The sequence below is a fragment of the Clupea harengus genome, chromosome 16 (assembly GCF_900700415.2).
Source record: "Clupea harengus chromosome 16, Ch_v2.0.2, whole genome shotgun sequence".
Classification (NCBI taxonomy): domain Eukaryota; kingdom Metazoa; phylum Chordata; class Actinopteri; order Clupeiformes; family Clupeidae; genus Clupea; species Clupea harengus.
The window spans coordinates 23,699,475-23,715,774 of NC_045167.1; the positions used below are offsets into that span (position 1 = coordinate 23,699,475).

The window sequence follows — 16,300 nt, forward strand, 5'->3', positions numbered from 1 at the left end:
ATAGGCAGGATGGCAGAAGAGTAAGGAAGGCAAAGAAGCTCCTTCGCCTGAAGGGGTTCAAATAAAATGAATAAAAAAAAGAAAAAAAAACACCAGGGGGCAACAAGTTGGGACAAAACATGGTGGTCCATTAGTTACGGTGTCAGACAGATACTGAGAGGTAAAACATGGTGGTCCATTAGTTACGGTGTCAGACAGAGACTGAGAGGTACTTTAAATTAGTGACTGATACAAGGGTTAATGTGACATGCAGTCCATGGCTTTCTATTCTTTAATGACGAATTATTATGGTCATGTAAAAACATATGGTGCAGGATCGGTAGACATTACAAAAAGCCCTTTTGATAACTCCTAACTAGGAATCTATGCCCTCCACAAGTTCTCTTCAGAGAGAGGCTGCTTTTACGGTTGGGCCACGGTTTAGAGGGCACACAACACATGATGCATCAAGTACAAAAAAAACAAAAAAAACATTAATAAATAAATTAATAAATAAATTAATTAATAAATTAATAAATAAATAAATAAACAGTGGCCATGGCTGTTGTTGCTGTTTCGCGTGACAGAAATTGGCATGAGACATTCACAAGCCAATATTAAAGTAAGAGAACATTACTACATGGAAGAAAAATGTCTATTTGTTTTCTAAATCCCCTGTCACTGTAATGTCTTTAGAACAACAGGTTTACGAAGCTAACCTAACCTCCCTAAAACACTATAATCCCTGGCATAACATGCTACTACTGCTCGATCATGACATGTCCATCAATCTGCATTTGACACGTACACTCTTAAGAAATGTAGTCAATTTAGTCAGCGGAATGCTTCAATTTGACTGGTTAAAAGCCAAGATCTGCCTTAACTGACCGTCTTTAAGCTCTTATATTAATCATTTGAATGCTGCAGAGGGACAAGCTTTCATGCTCCTCGAGGTTATCCACAATCCACAACTGCATATGACATTCTATGGCTACCTGCTTGTTTTTGATTAGGCACTGAAGCCCCCTCGTCCAGCCTTTCCTGCAAATACCTCAAAATGGTGTATTATTTTATTATTTTTAAATCATATAAATATCTGTACATTACATTACTGTTTTCTATGAGCTTTATAATTCCACAATTTCTGATCTCGCTCCTAAGAGGTGTGTCTCTGTGTCTCGTGAGTATTTTCCCTAAGCACTTTGGGGTACCGTATGAAAATCGCCCAATCTCCCCAAATCCTCTCATTCCCATCTCAGACTACCAGGAGAAGGGGGGAAATCTCCACTCTTTCCCGCTGTCTCTGGTGCATGACAGTTGAAAGGCTGCCATGTGTGCCCTGATCAATGCCTGATCAAAAATCTCTGCCAGGGCCCACGGTGCAGCCAAAGCTGCTTGTGTCTTGTTTGAGGAATGACAGCAGTCGTAATCCAATTTTTGGAGGATTAAAAAAAAAAAAAAAGAAGATATTTGCATGCTTAGGCCTTTCTGTTTGGCCTTGCGAAATCATGATTTGTTGGGGCTGTTTCTGAGTCATGTTCATCTCATATATATACACCCTTTTGGTCGTCAGTGACATGCTGTCCATTGTCTGAGTCACTAGCACAAGTCATTTAACATCATTTCCTGTGTAACACTGCGATTCATGCATATAAGTACATTTGGGGGTGGTAGAGGGTGAGGACGGGACTCCTACCAGTTATATGGCATCTTGCCGTCCCTCTCGAAAGAAGCAAAATTCACAAACGTTTCGGCGCCACACTCCCTGCAAAGTGAAATGAAATCAGACGCGCCGGTAAAAATACCAGACCACAGAACAAATATGGCACACATTGGTTTTGACCAGTCAGCACTGCATTTGAAAAAGGGGAAGAGGTCACTAGCATCACTTCCCATGCAGCTGTGATGTTTCAGTACAACCAGAACAGGTTTATTGAGGCTGTCCATTGGAGTACAACTCACTAACTGGTTGTTAAATACAAGCATATTCTGCAGCTGTAGGACTTTGTGGATTATGAGTGGTGCTGTTTTACATGATGCCAGCATTTGTGTAGCCTTGTATGTTTGTGTGTGTGTGTGTGTGTGTGTGTGTGTATGTGTGTGTGTGTGTGTGTGTGTGTGTGTGTGTGTGTGTGTGTGTGTGTGTGTGAGCAAAACAGGAGGAGAGAGATAATTTTTACAAAGTATACTTGTGATAACTACTACAAGATGTAACGTGATGAAAGTAAAGTATGGCTGTGTATGTCTGGCTGTGTGTGTGTGTGTGTGTGTGTGTGTGTGTGTGTGTGTGTGTGTGTGTGTGTGTGTGCACGTGTGTGTTTCATGTGTGTGTGTGTGTGTGTGTGTGCATGTACCTGGTCATCTGCATGTGTTTCTTGCGCAGGACCAGCAGGAAAAGCACAAGAAGACTGATGAGAAGCACACTGAGGACGGCCAGAGCCGAGATGGCTGCCACGCTGGGGTTCATCTCCCTGGCTGAAAACACACACACAGGCACACACACGTGAACACACAGACAAACACATATTCACACATACACACACACAGATATGCAGCCACATATGCAGACACATACACACACACACACACACAGAGTGAGAGAGGGAGAAAAAGACAGAGAGATTACATATTCTGGTGTTCAGTTTAGTTTACTTCAGTCTCTCGACATTATTTATGTTAGCACTAGCCTACAACAAAAAAATCACATACTGTAATTTATAGTCAAAGTGTGAAATAGCTGAGAGTCTAGCGAGAGCGTGTGTGTTTCTGTGTATGTGTGTGTTCTGTGAGGTTAAGAGACAGAGATGTGTTGGAGGTGCAATGGAAGTGTGTTAGTATGTTAACAGAGATAGATTCACTGGAGTTCCTGAGGAAGTATGTGTGTGAGTTTATCTATATGTGTCATGCGTGGTGGTGTGTGTGTGTGTGTGTGTGTGTGTGTGTGTGTGTGTGGTGGTGGTTGGGGAGGGGGGGGTGTGTACTGTGAGTTTGTTAGTAGTCGCACAGCCCTACCCAGAGTGGTGATGGTGATGAAGGCTGGTGTGTGTGTGTGTGTGTGTGTGTGTGTGTGTGTGTGTGTGTGTGCACAGCCCTACCCAGAGTGGTGATGGTGATGAAGGCTGGTTCGCTGGGTGTGTGGTGGTGTGTGTGTGTGTGTGTGTGTGTGTGTGTGTGTGTGTGTGTGTGTGTGTGTTAGCCCTACCCAGAGTGGTGATGGTGATGAAGGCTGGTTCGCTGGGTGTGTGGTGGTGTGTGTGTGTGTGTGTGTGTGTGTGTGTGTGTGTGTGTGTGTGTGTGTGTGTGTGTGTGTGTGTGTTAGCCCTACCCAGAGTGGTGATGGTGATGAAGGCTGGTTCGCTGGGCGTGCTGTAGCTGATGCCAGTCACACTGCAGTTATAGGAGGAGGATGGCAGCAGCCCCGCCACCGTGGTCACGTGAGACTGGGACGTCTGGGGCTCTCTGGACTACAGGGAGAGAAGAGGGACAAATCAGTGTGTGTGTGTGTGTGAGTTAGTGACTCAGGCAGTGGGCCATCTGATGACTCATAAGCCTCCCACGAGTCGATCGGAAGGTAAATACTATTTGTCTGTATAAGCTTAAACGCACAAGCTGCGACAAACCCACTCTTCAGAAAGGCACAGAAGGAGAACAAGCTTCTGCAGCATCTTTTGCGGCAGCTGCTAATCCTCACGTGGAGACGATCATTATTTGTTCATACCTCATTTTTCATTCTTCCCACAGCCTCGCTGGAGAGGAGGAGAGAGAGCTCAGCACACCTATCCATGTTAACCACAGGACTAATTATTAAGGAGATTCCCAGGCGCATAACCTGGTTAGGGGGGTTTAACTCTCAACCCTGTCTGCGAACTCTTAAGTTAACAGTCGTCTGTGAGGAGAACCTGGCACACTGGCTGGCAGGCTGGGCAGATGGACTGTCAGTGTGAGCTCACTACGTCAATCCCCCCCCACGACCCCACCCCCACATACACACACATACACACACACACACACATCCCCCCCCCCCCCAAGGGTTCTGCTTACTGATGCCACTGCCGCCATGGCAACGGGATAAATCATCCACATTCCATTCCCTCGCTATCCACATTCTTAATGACCCTAATAAAAAAGGGGCCATTTTGACAGCCCCCCCGCCCCCCCTCCCCCCCAGTAAGGTGTCAAGATGACCTGACATCGCAAATCCAAAGAAGGTGAGAGGAGTTCTGCACCAGGTTCACCTCTAACCAGTGCTGCCATGGAGAAGTCATGCTATGGAGCCATTAAACGCCCAAAAGCAAGAGAATGATAACAAACAGCATGAGCGATAAAATTCCAGAGTGCAGAGAGCGAGAGAGGGAGGAAGGGAGAGGGAGGGAGGGAGGGAGGGAGGGAGAGGGGATGGGGGAGAGCATGTGTGTGTAGGGGAGACTGTTTGGACAGCTTCAATTGAAATGCATACCAGCACTAAGAACAGAGCAAGCGGCTGGTATCATAAAGCCAAACAAAGGTCCACCGTCAGCCACACATTAGATTCCACAGCAGCAATGAGACAGAAGAATACATTAGGGCTGTTTGGACAGCTGAACCGAACCCTGCATTAACATAATCAAATCAAAAACAAGTACAGAGTCAAAAGATACTGCAGACCGCACGATAGAACATACTAGCTGTATTAGCTTTGACACTACACATAAATGTGGGATGAATCCGAAATTGCAGGCCAATTAGAATAAACGTTGCCATTATATTTCTTGCAGCTCCTATTTCAATTACAAAACACTTTTCTATTATTCCGGTATCCCCGGTGAAGTCCATGGATAATCCCTCCACTCCAGATCCTCTCTCCTGTTCTTGAGAGCTGATAATCATATCACTTCACTGATCTAGCCTGACTTCAAGCAAAATGCTAAACCCTTAAAGCAACAGTATGCAGCAACTTGCCACTTGTTGATGTATGTGTTTATAGACCACTAGTTTTGGCTTCCTCATCAAATTAATTTAGATGGTGTACGGTCATGTAAAGAAACACCAATACCTAGCCTGCCAGGCTATGCACTATGTGGTTCTGTGGTCCGTGACAGACCACTCCACAAAAGCTTTACCAGCACGACATTAGCAACTATATCACCAAAAGACACCAGTCAGCACGTTAGCAAGCTTTTATCAGTGCCAACTGAGCTGTTGTTGGTATTTTCAAGGTTTTTGCTTGCCTTTTAGTTAGCATGCTAGTTTTAGACCAAAGCACTTTGCAGCTGCTTCACAGTGTGTTGCTACTGCTTACTACGTTTTCTGAAATTAGGTCAAATTATTTTTAAACTTTACACACAATTTACAAAACTGCACACACTAAATGCAAAACACCACAAGTCTCCGTCAAAATGAAACACTGCATTCAAAACTCCCTTTTCAAATCCCTTTTCAAAATGTAACATTTGTGTCAGAAGGTAAACACAACCATTCATATGGTTAGACTTTTTCAATCACTAACTACACACTAGTATGATAAAGCTAAAACACTCCTGTCTTTGTTAGGCTAAAGCCTTTTGCAGTTACAATGTTACAGTGGACTTCACGGAGCAGTCTGACAAATCCGGTGACAATAGACTGAATACATAAATACACAAATAGAGGATTTACACAAATTTCAGTAATTTTTTTCAGTTTTTCAAAACACTGTGAACCGCAGCATTGCACACACACACAGTACCCTTTTGAATTTTCAGTGCTACTGTAGAATGTTCAAAACACAAAATAGTTTGCCTGAAAGTTCATTACAGCAAACTGAAATATATTTAGACAACAAATAAATGCTAGGGCATTTAGGCTGCAGAGGGCTGTACCAGTAACAAAGACGTTTAACAGAACACTGCGTCACCAAAACAGCATTTGAAAGTGTTCAGTTTGGAAACACATCGTACATAATATTTTATAGTAGGCTATGTAAATGTCAAAAACTAAATTGACCCTCTTTACGTGATACATGAAAAGGGACTGTGGGACTGTACCCAGCCTCCTATTTAGGTATTGTCATAGCAACTCATCAACAACAACACCAATGTATTTGTCTTGCATTTTGAAGTGTTCAAGGTCGGTTCACTGTGCCTTAGACAGTGAACAATGTGTGTAAGGTTTTGCAAAAAGGTGTTTTATGAAATGAAGTCAAAGGCTGAGAATTAGCTCATGGTTTTGCAGATTTGGTGTGAGAATTTGCTGTTTGAGTGACAGGTTTCAAAAATGGTGTGACCTGTAAAAACACAGTGTTTAAGCCATTTGAAGAAAACTGAAGCTGATCTTCACTACTGTCACTGGAGTTTCGTCCTTTTTCCCTCTCTGATGGCAGTTTCCTGACAGTGGAGCACATTCTACAGACACATCAAAACACCTCCTGATCTTTTGCAACCGTCCACATCATAAACATAAGCTGTGGTCCTCATGGTCTTTCATGAGATCGAGATCTTCTACAGGAAAGACACACACAAATGCTTAAACGCTTCTCTCCGTCCTCTGCCAAACGTGGCGTGTCTTTACCTTGAGCTCTTTGTTGGGTCCGAGCGGCTTGCAGAGGATCTGGTAGAAGTCCACGACCCCTTCCTCGCTCCACAGGAGGGTCACGGCGGTGTGCGTGGCGTTGACGGCGTACAGGGACTTAGGCGGCGCCGGTTCTATGTGAACACAAAACACGATACGACACTGAGTCAGACAAACAGAAAGCCTCTTGGAGTGCGGAGCAGCTCTGTGAGGAACGGCTGCATTACGCCACTAAGCTCTAAGCAACTTCCTCAAAAAGGGGAAAAAAGAAAGCAAAAGCAAAGTAGACAAAAATAATTGTTCTTTAGTTCAACACAAGATAGGAGACAGGCAATGTGTGTGTGTGTGTGTGTGTGTGTGTGTGTGTGTGTGTGTGTGTGTGTGTGATGCACACTCACACCTCTCTTTCACCTGAAATGAAGAAGCATATGCATATAATATGGAGATATATATAGATATACTGTATATATATAATATTTCTCTAGATAGTACAAATGCCTTTTTTTCTCTGAAAAGCGTAGCCTACATGTAACATGGCAATAAACATCCCTCGTTTGAAAGAAAACAGGTTCTGAATTGAAAAAAAGGCATTTTCAGTTCAATTACATCCAAGAGATTTTAAACAAACTTACCCACTGTATGGCATTCTAGGATACTTTTAAAAAGCCCTCTCAATAGGACACAGTCCAAACACACAGATGCACGTCCAACCACACAGGCCTACGCTAAGGGAGTTAGCATACTTACATAGTGGACCCTAATTTCAAACATGACATGACATCACCATGACTACATCATTAGCCATAAGAGTGTTGGTGTGTGGCATCTGCCATTACATGTCTATGACATGAGTGGTGTTCTGGGAAGGGACACATTGGGCCCTAATGTAACAGGGCGAGGAGCTCCACCAATGGGCTTCCTGCCTCAGCAGCCGCTCAGTGAGAATAAGCGGGGATAATAATAATAATAATAAACTTTATTTATATAGCACCTTTCATGCAAAAGAATGCAGCTCAAAGTGCTTATGTCCTAGGATACCTAGATTTGCTTAGTTCATTGACACAAAGCAGGGCGCAATCAAGCATAAATGGGTCGAGTAATGAATGGCTGTTTCATTCTTTATCAGCCAATCACAATGATTCAACCAGGCAGTATTAACGTTCACACGGAGCTGCTCAGTAATTGTGCTACTTCACAGCCGTCAACACATTTCCGGTCGCTTTACACCAGAAGAGAATGAGGTCCTTGTGTGGACGGTCTGCGCTACATTTAATCATTTAGAAGTTTCACAGAAAAAGGTGTTACTCATTTATACATGGGACTCCCACACTTGTGCGCGGACACACACCAGCATTGCGCTCATGGAGCGCTGTGTGTGTGTGTGTGAGCGGACACACACCAGCATCGCGCTGACCCACTCGTGTTTGCCCTTAGACTCTTCCTCACATTATAAAATCATTTTGCCAAGTTATTAAATTAGCTTTACGTCATGTGTGGCAGACTTTGCGTGTTGCCAGCTGCGGAGCACATCAATGAATTTAGAGTCCAATATGCACTAGACCTGACTCTAGTAACACACACACCTTCTATCAAACATCAGCCAAGCCCCTGACTGAAGCTACACACTATTCCTTGCTAGCGGGAGTAATACATATATTTTATTGATATCGCACAACAATCTTCTATTACAGCAAAACAATAAAGGATAATCTCAGGGGATAAGTGTCAGACTACTGTCAGTCAGATCTTTCTCTCTGCTGAGTTCAGCCCCAGTTTCTGTGTAGCATACACACACACACACAATCAGTCTCTCTCTATGTGTCTCTCTCACACACACACACACACACACACACACACAATCAGTCTCTCTCTATGTCTCTCTCTCACACACACACACACACACACACACAATCAGTCTCTCTCTATGTGTCTCTCTCACACACACACACACACACACACACACACAATCAGTCTCTCTCTATGTCTCTCTCTCACACACACACACACACACACACACACACACACACACACACACACACACACACACACACACACAATCAGTCTCTCTCTATGTCTCTCTCTCACACACACACACGCACACACACACACACACAATCAGTCTCTCTATGTCTCTCTCACACACATACACACACACACACACACACACACACTAACACACACACACACACACACACACACACACACACACACACACACACACACTACTGTATGTGTTAAAACCCAGTTTGCCTGGTCATTGTTGTATGGGAATCTCATCCAGTTGTTAACTGTTGCCTGAAACTCACCCAGCTTGATGATATGGGGCATGGAGGTGTTGCGGCCACGTTCGGTGCAGGCGGTGACGGTTAGATTGTAGATGTCCCCCGGCGGCAACGCCATGGTAGTTTTCATCATGGTGCGGGTTACCTGGTGAGAACGAGACGGGCAAACCGACCGTTAATCGGCTGTCCTATTCAGCAAGGCTCGTGTCAAGTCTTTCAGAGAGGTATCAGACACAAAGGATAGAGACAAAGCTAGATTGTGAGACACTGAGCCACCGGATCAATGATTCCTCTCTTCTTTTTAGAGATTCATTTCCTAATTCTCCCTCAGGTTGGATTGCTTGCCCAAAACCACAACGGAAATAAACCTTGCTCAAACGGGAAATATGAATCAGCTGTATCATCTGACAGACTGCACTGTGTTCTGAGAAACAGCTCGTACAATACTACACAATACTAGAATGCTAGAAGCCATTTCACCAGGCTAATGTTAGTTATTACAACTCACACAGCTGCTTAAAGTAACAGACAAAATACAAAGCAGTGATTGCAGAATCAATTCAACATCTATAAACTGCTCTCGTGTGTTGTGTTTTTAGTCTTCCTTTTGATTAGTAAACCTCCTACAACAGAAGAAAAAAGTCAGCCTTTGCTGACAGTGTAGTCTTTAGAGCTCTGTAATTACCTAACCCTGTGGTTGTCTGGAAGCTGGGTGGGTTACCCCTAATGTCTAACCGAGACTGGTGGTTAAGTGGTAATAGACATGGTGTCCTCTCTCAGATAAACATGTCTGTGAGTAGCGTAATTGGCATCATTAGGCACAGGTCTCGCACTTCTCCAGTAGCAGTCAGGTCTGGGCGAGGCCTCTCGTGGACAGAGAGGCTGGGATCGATACGGCGTGTCCAGCAGCCCTTTTGAGCCGCCCATGTCTGGAGAGAGAGCTCGGTTTACACCTAGCTTCCCCTGATAAGAGCCCCAGCGTTTCAGCAGACGGAGATCTGGGCCAAGTACAACATTAGCGTTTGGGACTGGCATTCTAAGATGTCTGTGGAAAAAAAAGCTTCTTTGTGAGAACGTTCTGTGAAAAACAGCTCCAGTAAAAACTGAAACTGAACTGAGCTATCGGAGACTATGAGAGCTTTTAACGGTCCTCAAAAAGCCGGTCAGGATTCCCAATGACAAAGCCCCGAGAACAAAACCAATAGTACCCTCAGAACACAAGCACTCACCAAGCCACCAAATGTTGAAAATGATTAACAACCCCCTTATTCATATTCCCCAAGAGACTAGTCACAACTTCCCCTTTCTGAACACTAAGGATATGATAACAAGTGAAAATGAGTAAAACGAATACAAATGAATTGCCACCCAGTTCCCTGTTGCAAGTCAGTCCCCTGCCCTTGTAGGTAATTCAGTCATACGACAGGAGACGTGAAACAACAAAACTATTATCGATTAAAAGTAAGATACAATCAAACTAACTAACTGAATTAATTACTGATAAAAAAAACAGCTATGAGGGGGGGCACTGTGGCGCAAGCAGCAGCCCCGTACCATATACGGGCTTGAATGCCCACGGGGACACAGGTTCGAATCCGACCCGCTGTCATTTCCCGATCCCACTCCCCACCTCTTCTCTCCGTCTTATTTCCTGTCCAAAAACCTATCTGAATAAAGGCAAAAAGCCCAAAAATAAATCTTAAAAGAAAAAAAGAAAAAAAAGCTGTGAAAGGAGTTGTGAGGGTGACTCACGTCAATGGAGAAGCGCTTCCTGGAACCCTTCTTGCCCTCGGCTACCACCTGCCAGTGCAGCATCCTGGAGTGGGTGAGGTCGGTGAAGAGGTCGCCGTACGTCCAGCGCACGTACAGCTGACCGTGGGAGTAGTCCACGGAGGAGATGTGGGGAGCCTCGGGGGCTGTGGGGGGCAGAGGGAGAGAGAGATAGATGGAAAGAGATAGATGGATGGATGGATGGATAGATAGGTAGGTAGATAGATAGGTAGATAGATAGATGGGGAGGGGAAGAGAAAAAGGAAGAGAAAGAGATGTGCAAACAGGTAGAGACAAATGAGATATTGAGACAAATAAGAGAGAAAAAAATAAATAGTTATGGAGAGAGAGAGAGCGACAGAGAGAGAGAGAGAGAGAGAGAAAAAACACAGAATTCTAGGTCAATACACTTGTCTGCTTTTTTTCAGAGATTATTTTTTTTTCATTTGAAACCTCTCCTTTGATGCTATCCATTACAGGCTATTGCGACCATTTTTAATGTTACCCATTAATGTTTTACGTCAGTCAGCATATTAAATGCTTTCAAAATGAATTCATAAATAAATAGTCTGTGACATTAACTGCAAAATTTGTATCTGTGCAACAGATGGTGGCTTATCTAAGTGAAAGCACGGATCAAAAGCCAACTCTAAAATCTGCAAGCATTTTGCACGACAGTACTCAAACACTTACAACTCAACTCCAACGCATACAACTCAACACAATTCTGGTCGTCCACCCCTCCCCCTGTTGGATGCCCTGTGAGTGAGGTTACCTGTCACAAAGTTCGCCGCGGAGCCGTCACAGCAACTGAGTGGAGGGTCGCCCCAGGTCACCATGGTAACGCGGAACTTGTAGTACCAGGCAGGCAGGAGGTCGGCAACTCTCTGTGGTTGAGGGTAGAGAATGGGACATTGAGGATGCCATGTTACCATGGGTACAGTGCCCACATAGTGACACAACCCATTCCTTCAGTACCAGTAACTGAGAACATCCTCTCTACACAATGTTATGTGATTGTACCTGTCTTTTTGTTTTTGACCAGACTGGACCACCCACAATGGTATCCTCTCTACTTAAAGTCACTATGCTGTTAGGTTTGCAGAACACTTAACCCACGGAGCGATGTTAAGTACAGTCTAAATATCAGGAGTGACAGTGTCTTTTCATCTGACAGATAAAATAATGCCAAATCCCATGTTATAAACAGGAGCAAATGGTCTGCTATCACACCGCTCCCCTGCGGGATGCTGTCAGTGTAGTGGATATAGTGTGTCACTAACGCATCAAAATAAAGTATCATCTTCAATGTAAAAACACACTGATCTGCGTCTGTCTGCGTGTGGAATCTTTGTATAACCCCCACTGAAACTCACATACTACTGTGTCTAAAGTTTACCACTGGTGCTCTCTCTCCCTCTCCCTCTCCCTCTCTCTCTCTCTCTCTCTGTCTCTCTCTCTGTCTCTCTCTCTCCCTGTCTCTCTCCCTCTCTCTCCCTCTCTCTCTCTCTTGATGTTGGAGAAAACATCATGTGGTGTCAAAATGAAATGCCTCCATTATATGCCATCCTCGGATTGCCGTAATTACGACGCAAACACCACTCTCACTCACACACACACACACACACACACACTGACACTCACATACACACACACTCACGCAAACACCACTCTCACTCTCACTCACACACACTCACACTCACACATACACTCACACACGCAAACACCACTCTTACTCACACACACACACACACACACACACACACACACACACACACAGACACAGACACAGACACAGACACAGATACAGACACACACACACACACACACACACACACACACAGACACAGACACATACACAGACACACACACACACACACAGAGACACACACACACACACACACACAGACAGACACAGACACAGACACAGACACAGACACAGACACAGACACAGACACACACAAACACCACTCGCACTCTCACACACACACACACACACACACACACACACACACACACACACACACACACACACACACACATACACACATACAGACACAGACACAGACACAGACACAGACACAGACACACACGTACGCACACACTCGTGGTAATGTTGGCACCGGCTCGGCGGCCATGATAGATCAGGACATTACAGTATCACCCTCACTGCAGCCCTGGCTCTTCACTTTGGCTGTTTGCACACAGTGATAGACTTTGACCTGGCTCTTCACTTTGGCTGTTTGCACACAGTGATAGACTATGACCTTGGCCTAATTCAGACACTGATTCAGCCATTCATCCCCTACTCTCTTGTTGATTAGATGGTAGTCTTTGCAAGTACCTTAAAACATAGCCTATAGTAGTTTCTTATGTTTTCATTCAAATAAAATGCAATGCAATTTGAGTCACTTACTAATTGTATTTCAAATGTATGCAACACGAATATTACTGATTCTTGTGAAACATCTGGAAACCATGACCTATTGTGTCAGAAGGGTTAGGATAAAAAAATACCCACATCAAAACTGCACAACCAGTGGGCAAAACCTTCTCCTTAGTGCTGCTTTAAGACAACACACAACAGGGCTTTTACTTTGTGAACTTCAAATAATGTCTTTGACAGCTCTGGTTTGCGCTTACCACAGAGGCGATGACTGACGCGGTGGCGGCGATCTCGTAGTAGGTGGTCCACTCGGACGCCAGCGTGACGGGGTTGAAGAAGAACGTCTGCAGCACGTACTTGCGGAAGGCCACGTGGTACGGCCTCTGCCAGCTCAGTATGACCGTCGTGGGGCTGAGCGGGTACACCACCAAGTCCCGCACTCCTGTTGGCTCTGGTGTGATGACAGACAGCAGGTTAAGCCAATCAGAAACACCATGGGTGATATATGACACGCTTTCAGCCAATCAGGAACACCATGGATGATATATGACATGCTTTCAGCCAATCAGACCTAGAGGATGACTCACCGATGTCGATGATGACTGGCTCAGAGGGAGGGCTGATGAGAGGGCCATTGGTGTGGTAAACCACCACCCTGTACTGTGCACCTGGCATCAGGTTTGTGATGACGTCACTGGTGATGTTCTCCTGCACAGCAATTCAGATATGAGCTTGAACACAACCCTCCAGAGACAAGGCTACAAGAGGCAACTATTCAGCGGTATTCACAGTAAACCCGCAACAGGCGTCTTTCCTTTTTTCTGTAACTTCAGGGTAATGTTTATTATTCCAGACATCCTTTCCCCCCCACTGCTGTTCAACCATACTGTGCCTCACTGTCTGCCCTCAGTGCGTCGCTACACTTGGCAAGTTTAATGAGTTTGTATTGGAAGGATATCTGCTCTGTGCCACAGGCTGTTCTCCATGCATTCACTGACAGTGTGTGTGTGTGTGTGTGTGTGTGTGTGTGTGTGTGTGTGTGTGTGTGTGTGTGTGTGTGTGTGTGTGTGTGTGTGCGCGTGTGTATGCGTGTTCATCTCCACTGCAATATCTACCTTACTACTCTGTAATAGTAACATTTTGTATCGTACAGTCATACAGTATGTGTTCTCTGTGTGCTGGCTAATATGACACGTGTATGTGTTAATTTACTCTAAATCCTGTACACTCAGCCAGTATACTGAATTTGTAGTGTACTGTATTGTACGGTGAGGTCACCTCTGAGCAGTAGTTATTCTCCATGCGCTGGCTGAGGCTGGCCTTGAGGCAGGTGAGGGAGAGCACGGACACCAGGCTGCCGTTGTGGCTCTCGGCCGTGGGGGCCCAGCTCACCGCCGCTGTGCTGGAGCTCAGCATCCGCACGTTCACCGAGTGCGGCCGCTCCGAGGGCTGCTCCAGCCACTCTCCACTGGGACCTGGGGGCACAGGAGGCAGTTAGGGTGGAGGGGGCAATACCGCTGGGGCATCCTGACTGACGGATTGGATGGGCACATTATATAAAGTATATTCAACTCTGAACCTCCTTATTGGCTGCTCTGTGGGCTGCACCACCCGCTGGAGCCTGGGGGCCCCTAGGGCAACATCTGGGGGCAAGTGTGGGTGGAGGGGGCAATATCACTGTGGCTTCCTGACTGAGCTTGACCCCATTTCTGTTCTGCAGTGTGAGCTAGGGGGGGGTCGGGCAACACTGTAGCTCTTGCCCACCGAACTTTACCCAATTCCATTCCAATATGCTCAATTCTATTCTATTTTGTTCCAGTTTGGCTCAGTTGAAGTGAGGGAGATGAGGTCAACTTTATTTGAAGTTTATTTAAGCGTATAGCCCATTCGGGGAGCCACCAGGTGGAGTTGGTAAGACAGCTTCTTTACTTTATAACAGGGGAAAGTATTTATGGCAGGAGATTATTTTCTGGAGTACCATAAAGCACTTACATTTCACAGTTGGCATTAATTAATTAGTATAAGTATTAACAGTAGTGCTTAATTTTTATATATACTTGATACAGCAGCAGGCAGTGTTGCCATGGTTATCTGGCAGCCCAGGGTAGAGAAACTGATTTCATCTTAAGATTTTTAGGTACATTACAAAAGATTTAATCTGTAGCACGTAACTTTCATGTGCACGTGACACCACATACTTGTTCATTGTTGACTTGATTGTTGACTTTATGATCATTACATAAATCATCATTACAATTGCCCCAAAACTACAATAAATAAAACACAAAGGTGATGTCCTGGATTCTGTACTGTAAAAACATAAAAGATGAGGGTTCAGTGCAAATCCTTGGTAAACATAGCCTTTACCTTGCTTCCTTATGCAGGAATAAAGGCATACCAAGGCCTGATAAATTATTCAGTGGAAATTTCCATTCAAAATGCTTGACTACTAAGCTTAAGACCCATTGCTGTGACTGATTTGAGAACAGTAAGTACTGTAAAGACAGACAGAGCAAGCAGCCGGTGCGGTGAGAGGGAGGTACATACTGAGGTAGAAGGTGAATCCGGTGTCAGCGATGCTCTCACGGGCATCACAGTCTCCAGAGGAACTGAGAGTTGTGACCTGCACACGGTACGTTCCCGGTTCCGTCAGTTCTGTGAAGAACTCGTGTGTGTTCTCATCCACTGTGGCTGTTTCAGTCGAGTTCCCTGTAAATGACATGACAATTTAGACCGCAAGAACCCTGTGAAACTTAAGAAAATGACCTGCCTGAAAAATATTTCTCGAGTACCAAAGATACATTTACTCCATTATAATTGGTTTGCTTTAAGTTCTTATTATAAACTACTAACAGCCCTTGCATATTTTTGGGTCATTGGATGTTTTACTATGCTCTGCTGTACTGAAACAATAGAACCGGGAACCCAGAAGACTACATCAACAAGCCTTATGGGCCACTTCAAAGCTTTAACACCCTTGCCTCGAAGCTCACACAAGTAAAAGCAAGAAAGCATCCAAGGAGTTACCAGAGGATTAGATGTCTGTTTTTAAGTCTAATTTACCCGATAGACAGGTATCAAACAGACAAATTCAAAAATCTAACATATCACAGTTTTAAAATCTAAACAGCAAATATCAGTGACTGAGGTAACCTTCATAGGTGAAGCGAGAGACTATAGAAGAGAGAGTTTAAAGACTATAGAAGAGAGGTTTAAGACTATAGAAGAGAGAATTTAAAGACTATAGAAAAGATAGTTTAAAGACTATAGAAGAGAGAGTTTAAAGACTATAGAAGAGAGGTTTAAGACTATAGAAGAGAGAATTTAAAGACTATAGAAGAGAGAATTTAAAGACTGT

The 16,300-nt window shown here is 44.6% G+C and overlaps 1 protein-coding gene across 3 annotated transcripts in view; it reads right to left on the reverse strand.

Moving 5' to 3' along the window:
- Positions 1-16,300, reverse strand: part of ptpro (protein tyrosine phosphatase receptor type O) — a 57,288-nt gene that overhangs the window by 10,876 nt on the left and 30,112 nt on the right. For 2 of the 3 annotated variants that reach the window (XM_042710117.1, XM_031582409.2), the window contains exons 6-16: positions 15,490-15,651; positions 14,221-14,417; positions 13,530-13,650; positions 13,200-13,393; positions 11,332-11,443; positions 10,539-10,702; positions 8,811-8,931; positions 6,505-6,638; positions 3,305-3,443; positions 2,334-2,454; positions 1,676-1,744 (exon numbers count right to left, since the gene is read on the reverse strand). In XM_042710117.1, coding sequence (XP_042566051.1) covers positions 1,676-1,744; positions 2,334-2,454; positions 3,305-3,443; positions 6,505-6,638; positions 8,811-8,931; positions 10,539-10,702; positions 11,332-11,443; positions 13,200-13,393; positions 13,530-13,650; positions 14,221-14,417; positions 15,490-15,651 — 1,534 coding nt within the window. Of the gene's footprint in view, positions 48-1,675; positions 1,745-2,333; positions 2,455-3,304; positions 3,444-6,504; positions 6,639-8,810; positions 8,932-10,538; positions 10,703-11,331; positions 11,444-13,199; positions 13,394-13,529; positions 13,651-14,220; positions 14,418-15,489; positions 15,652-16,300 lie in introns of all 3 variants that reach the window. The other variant, XM_031582408.2, reaches the window with a different exon arrangement.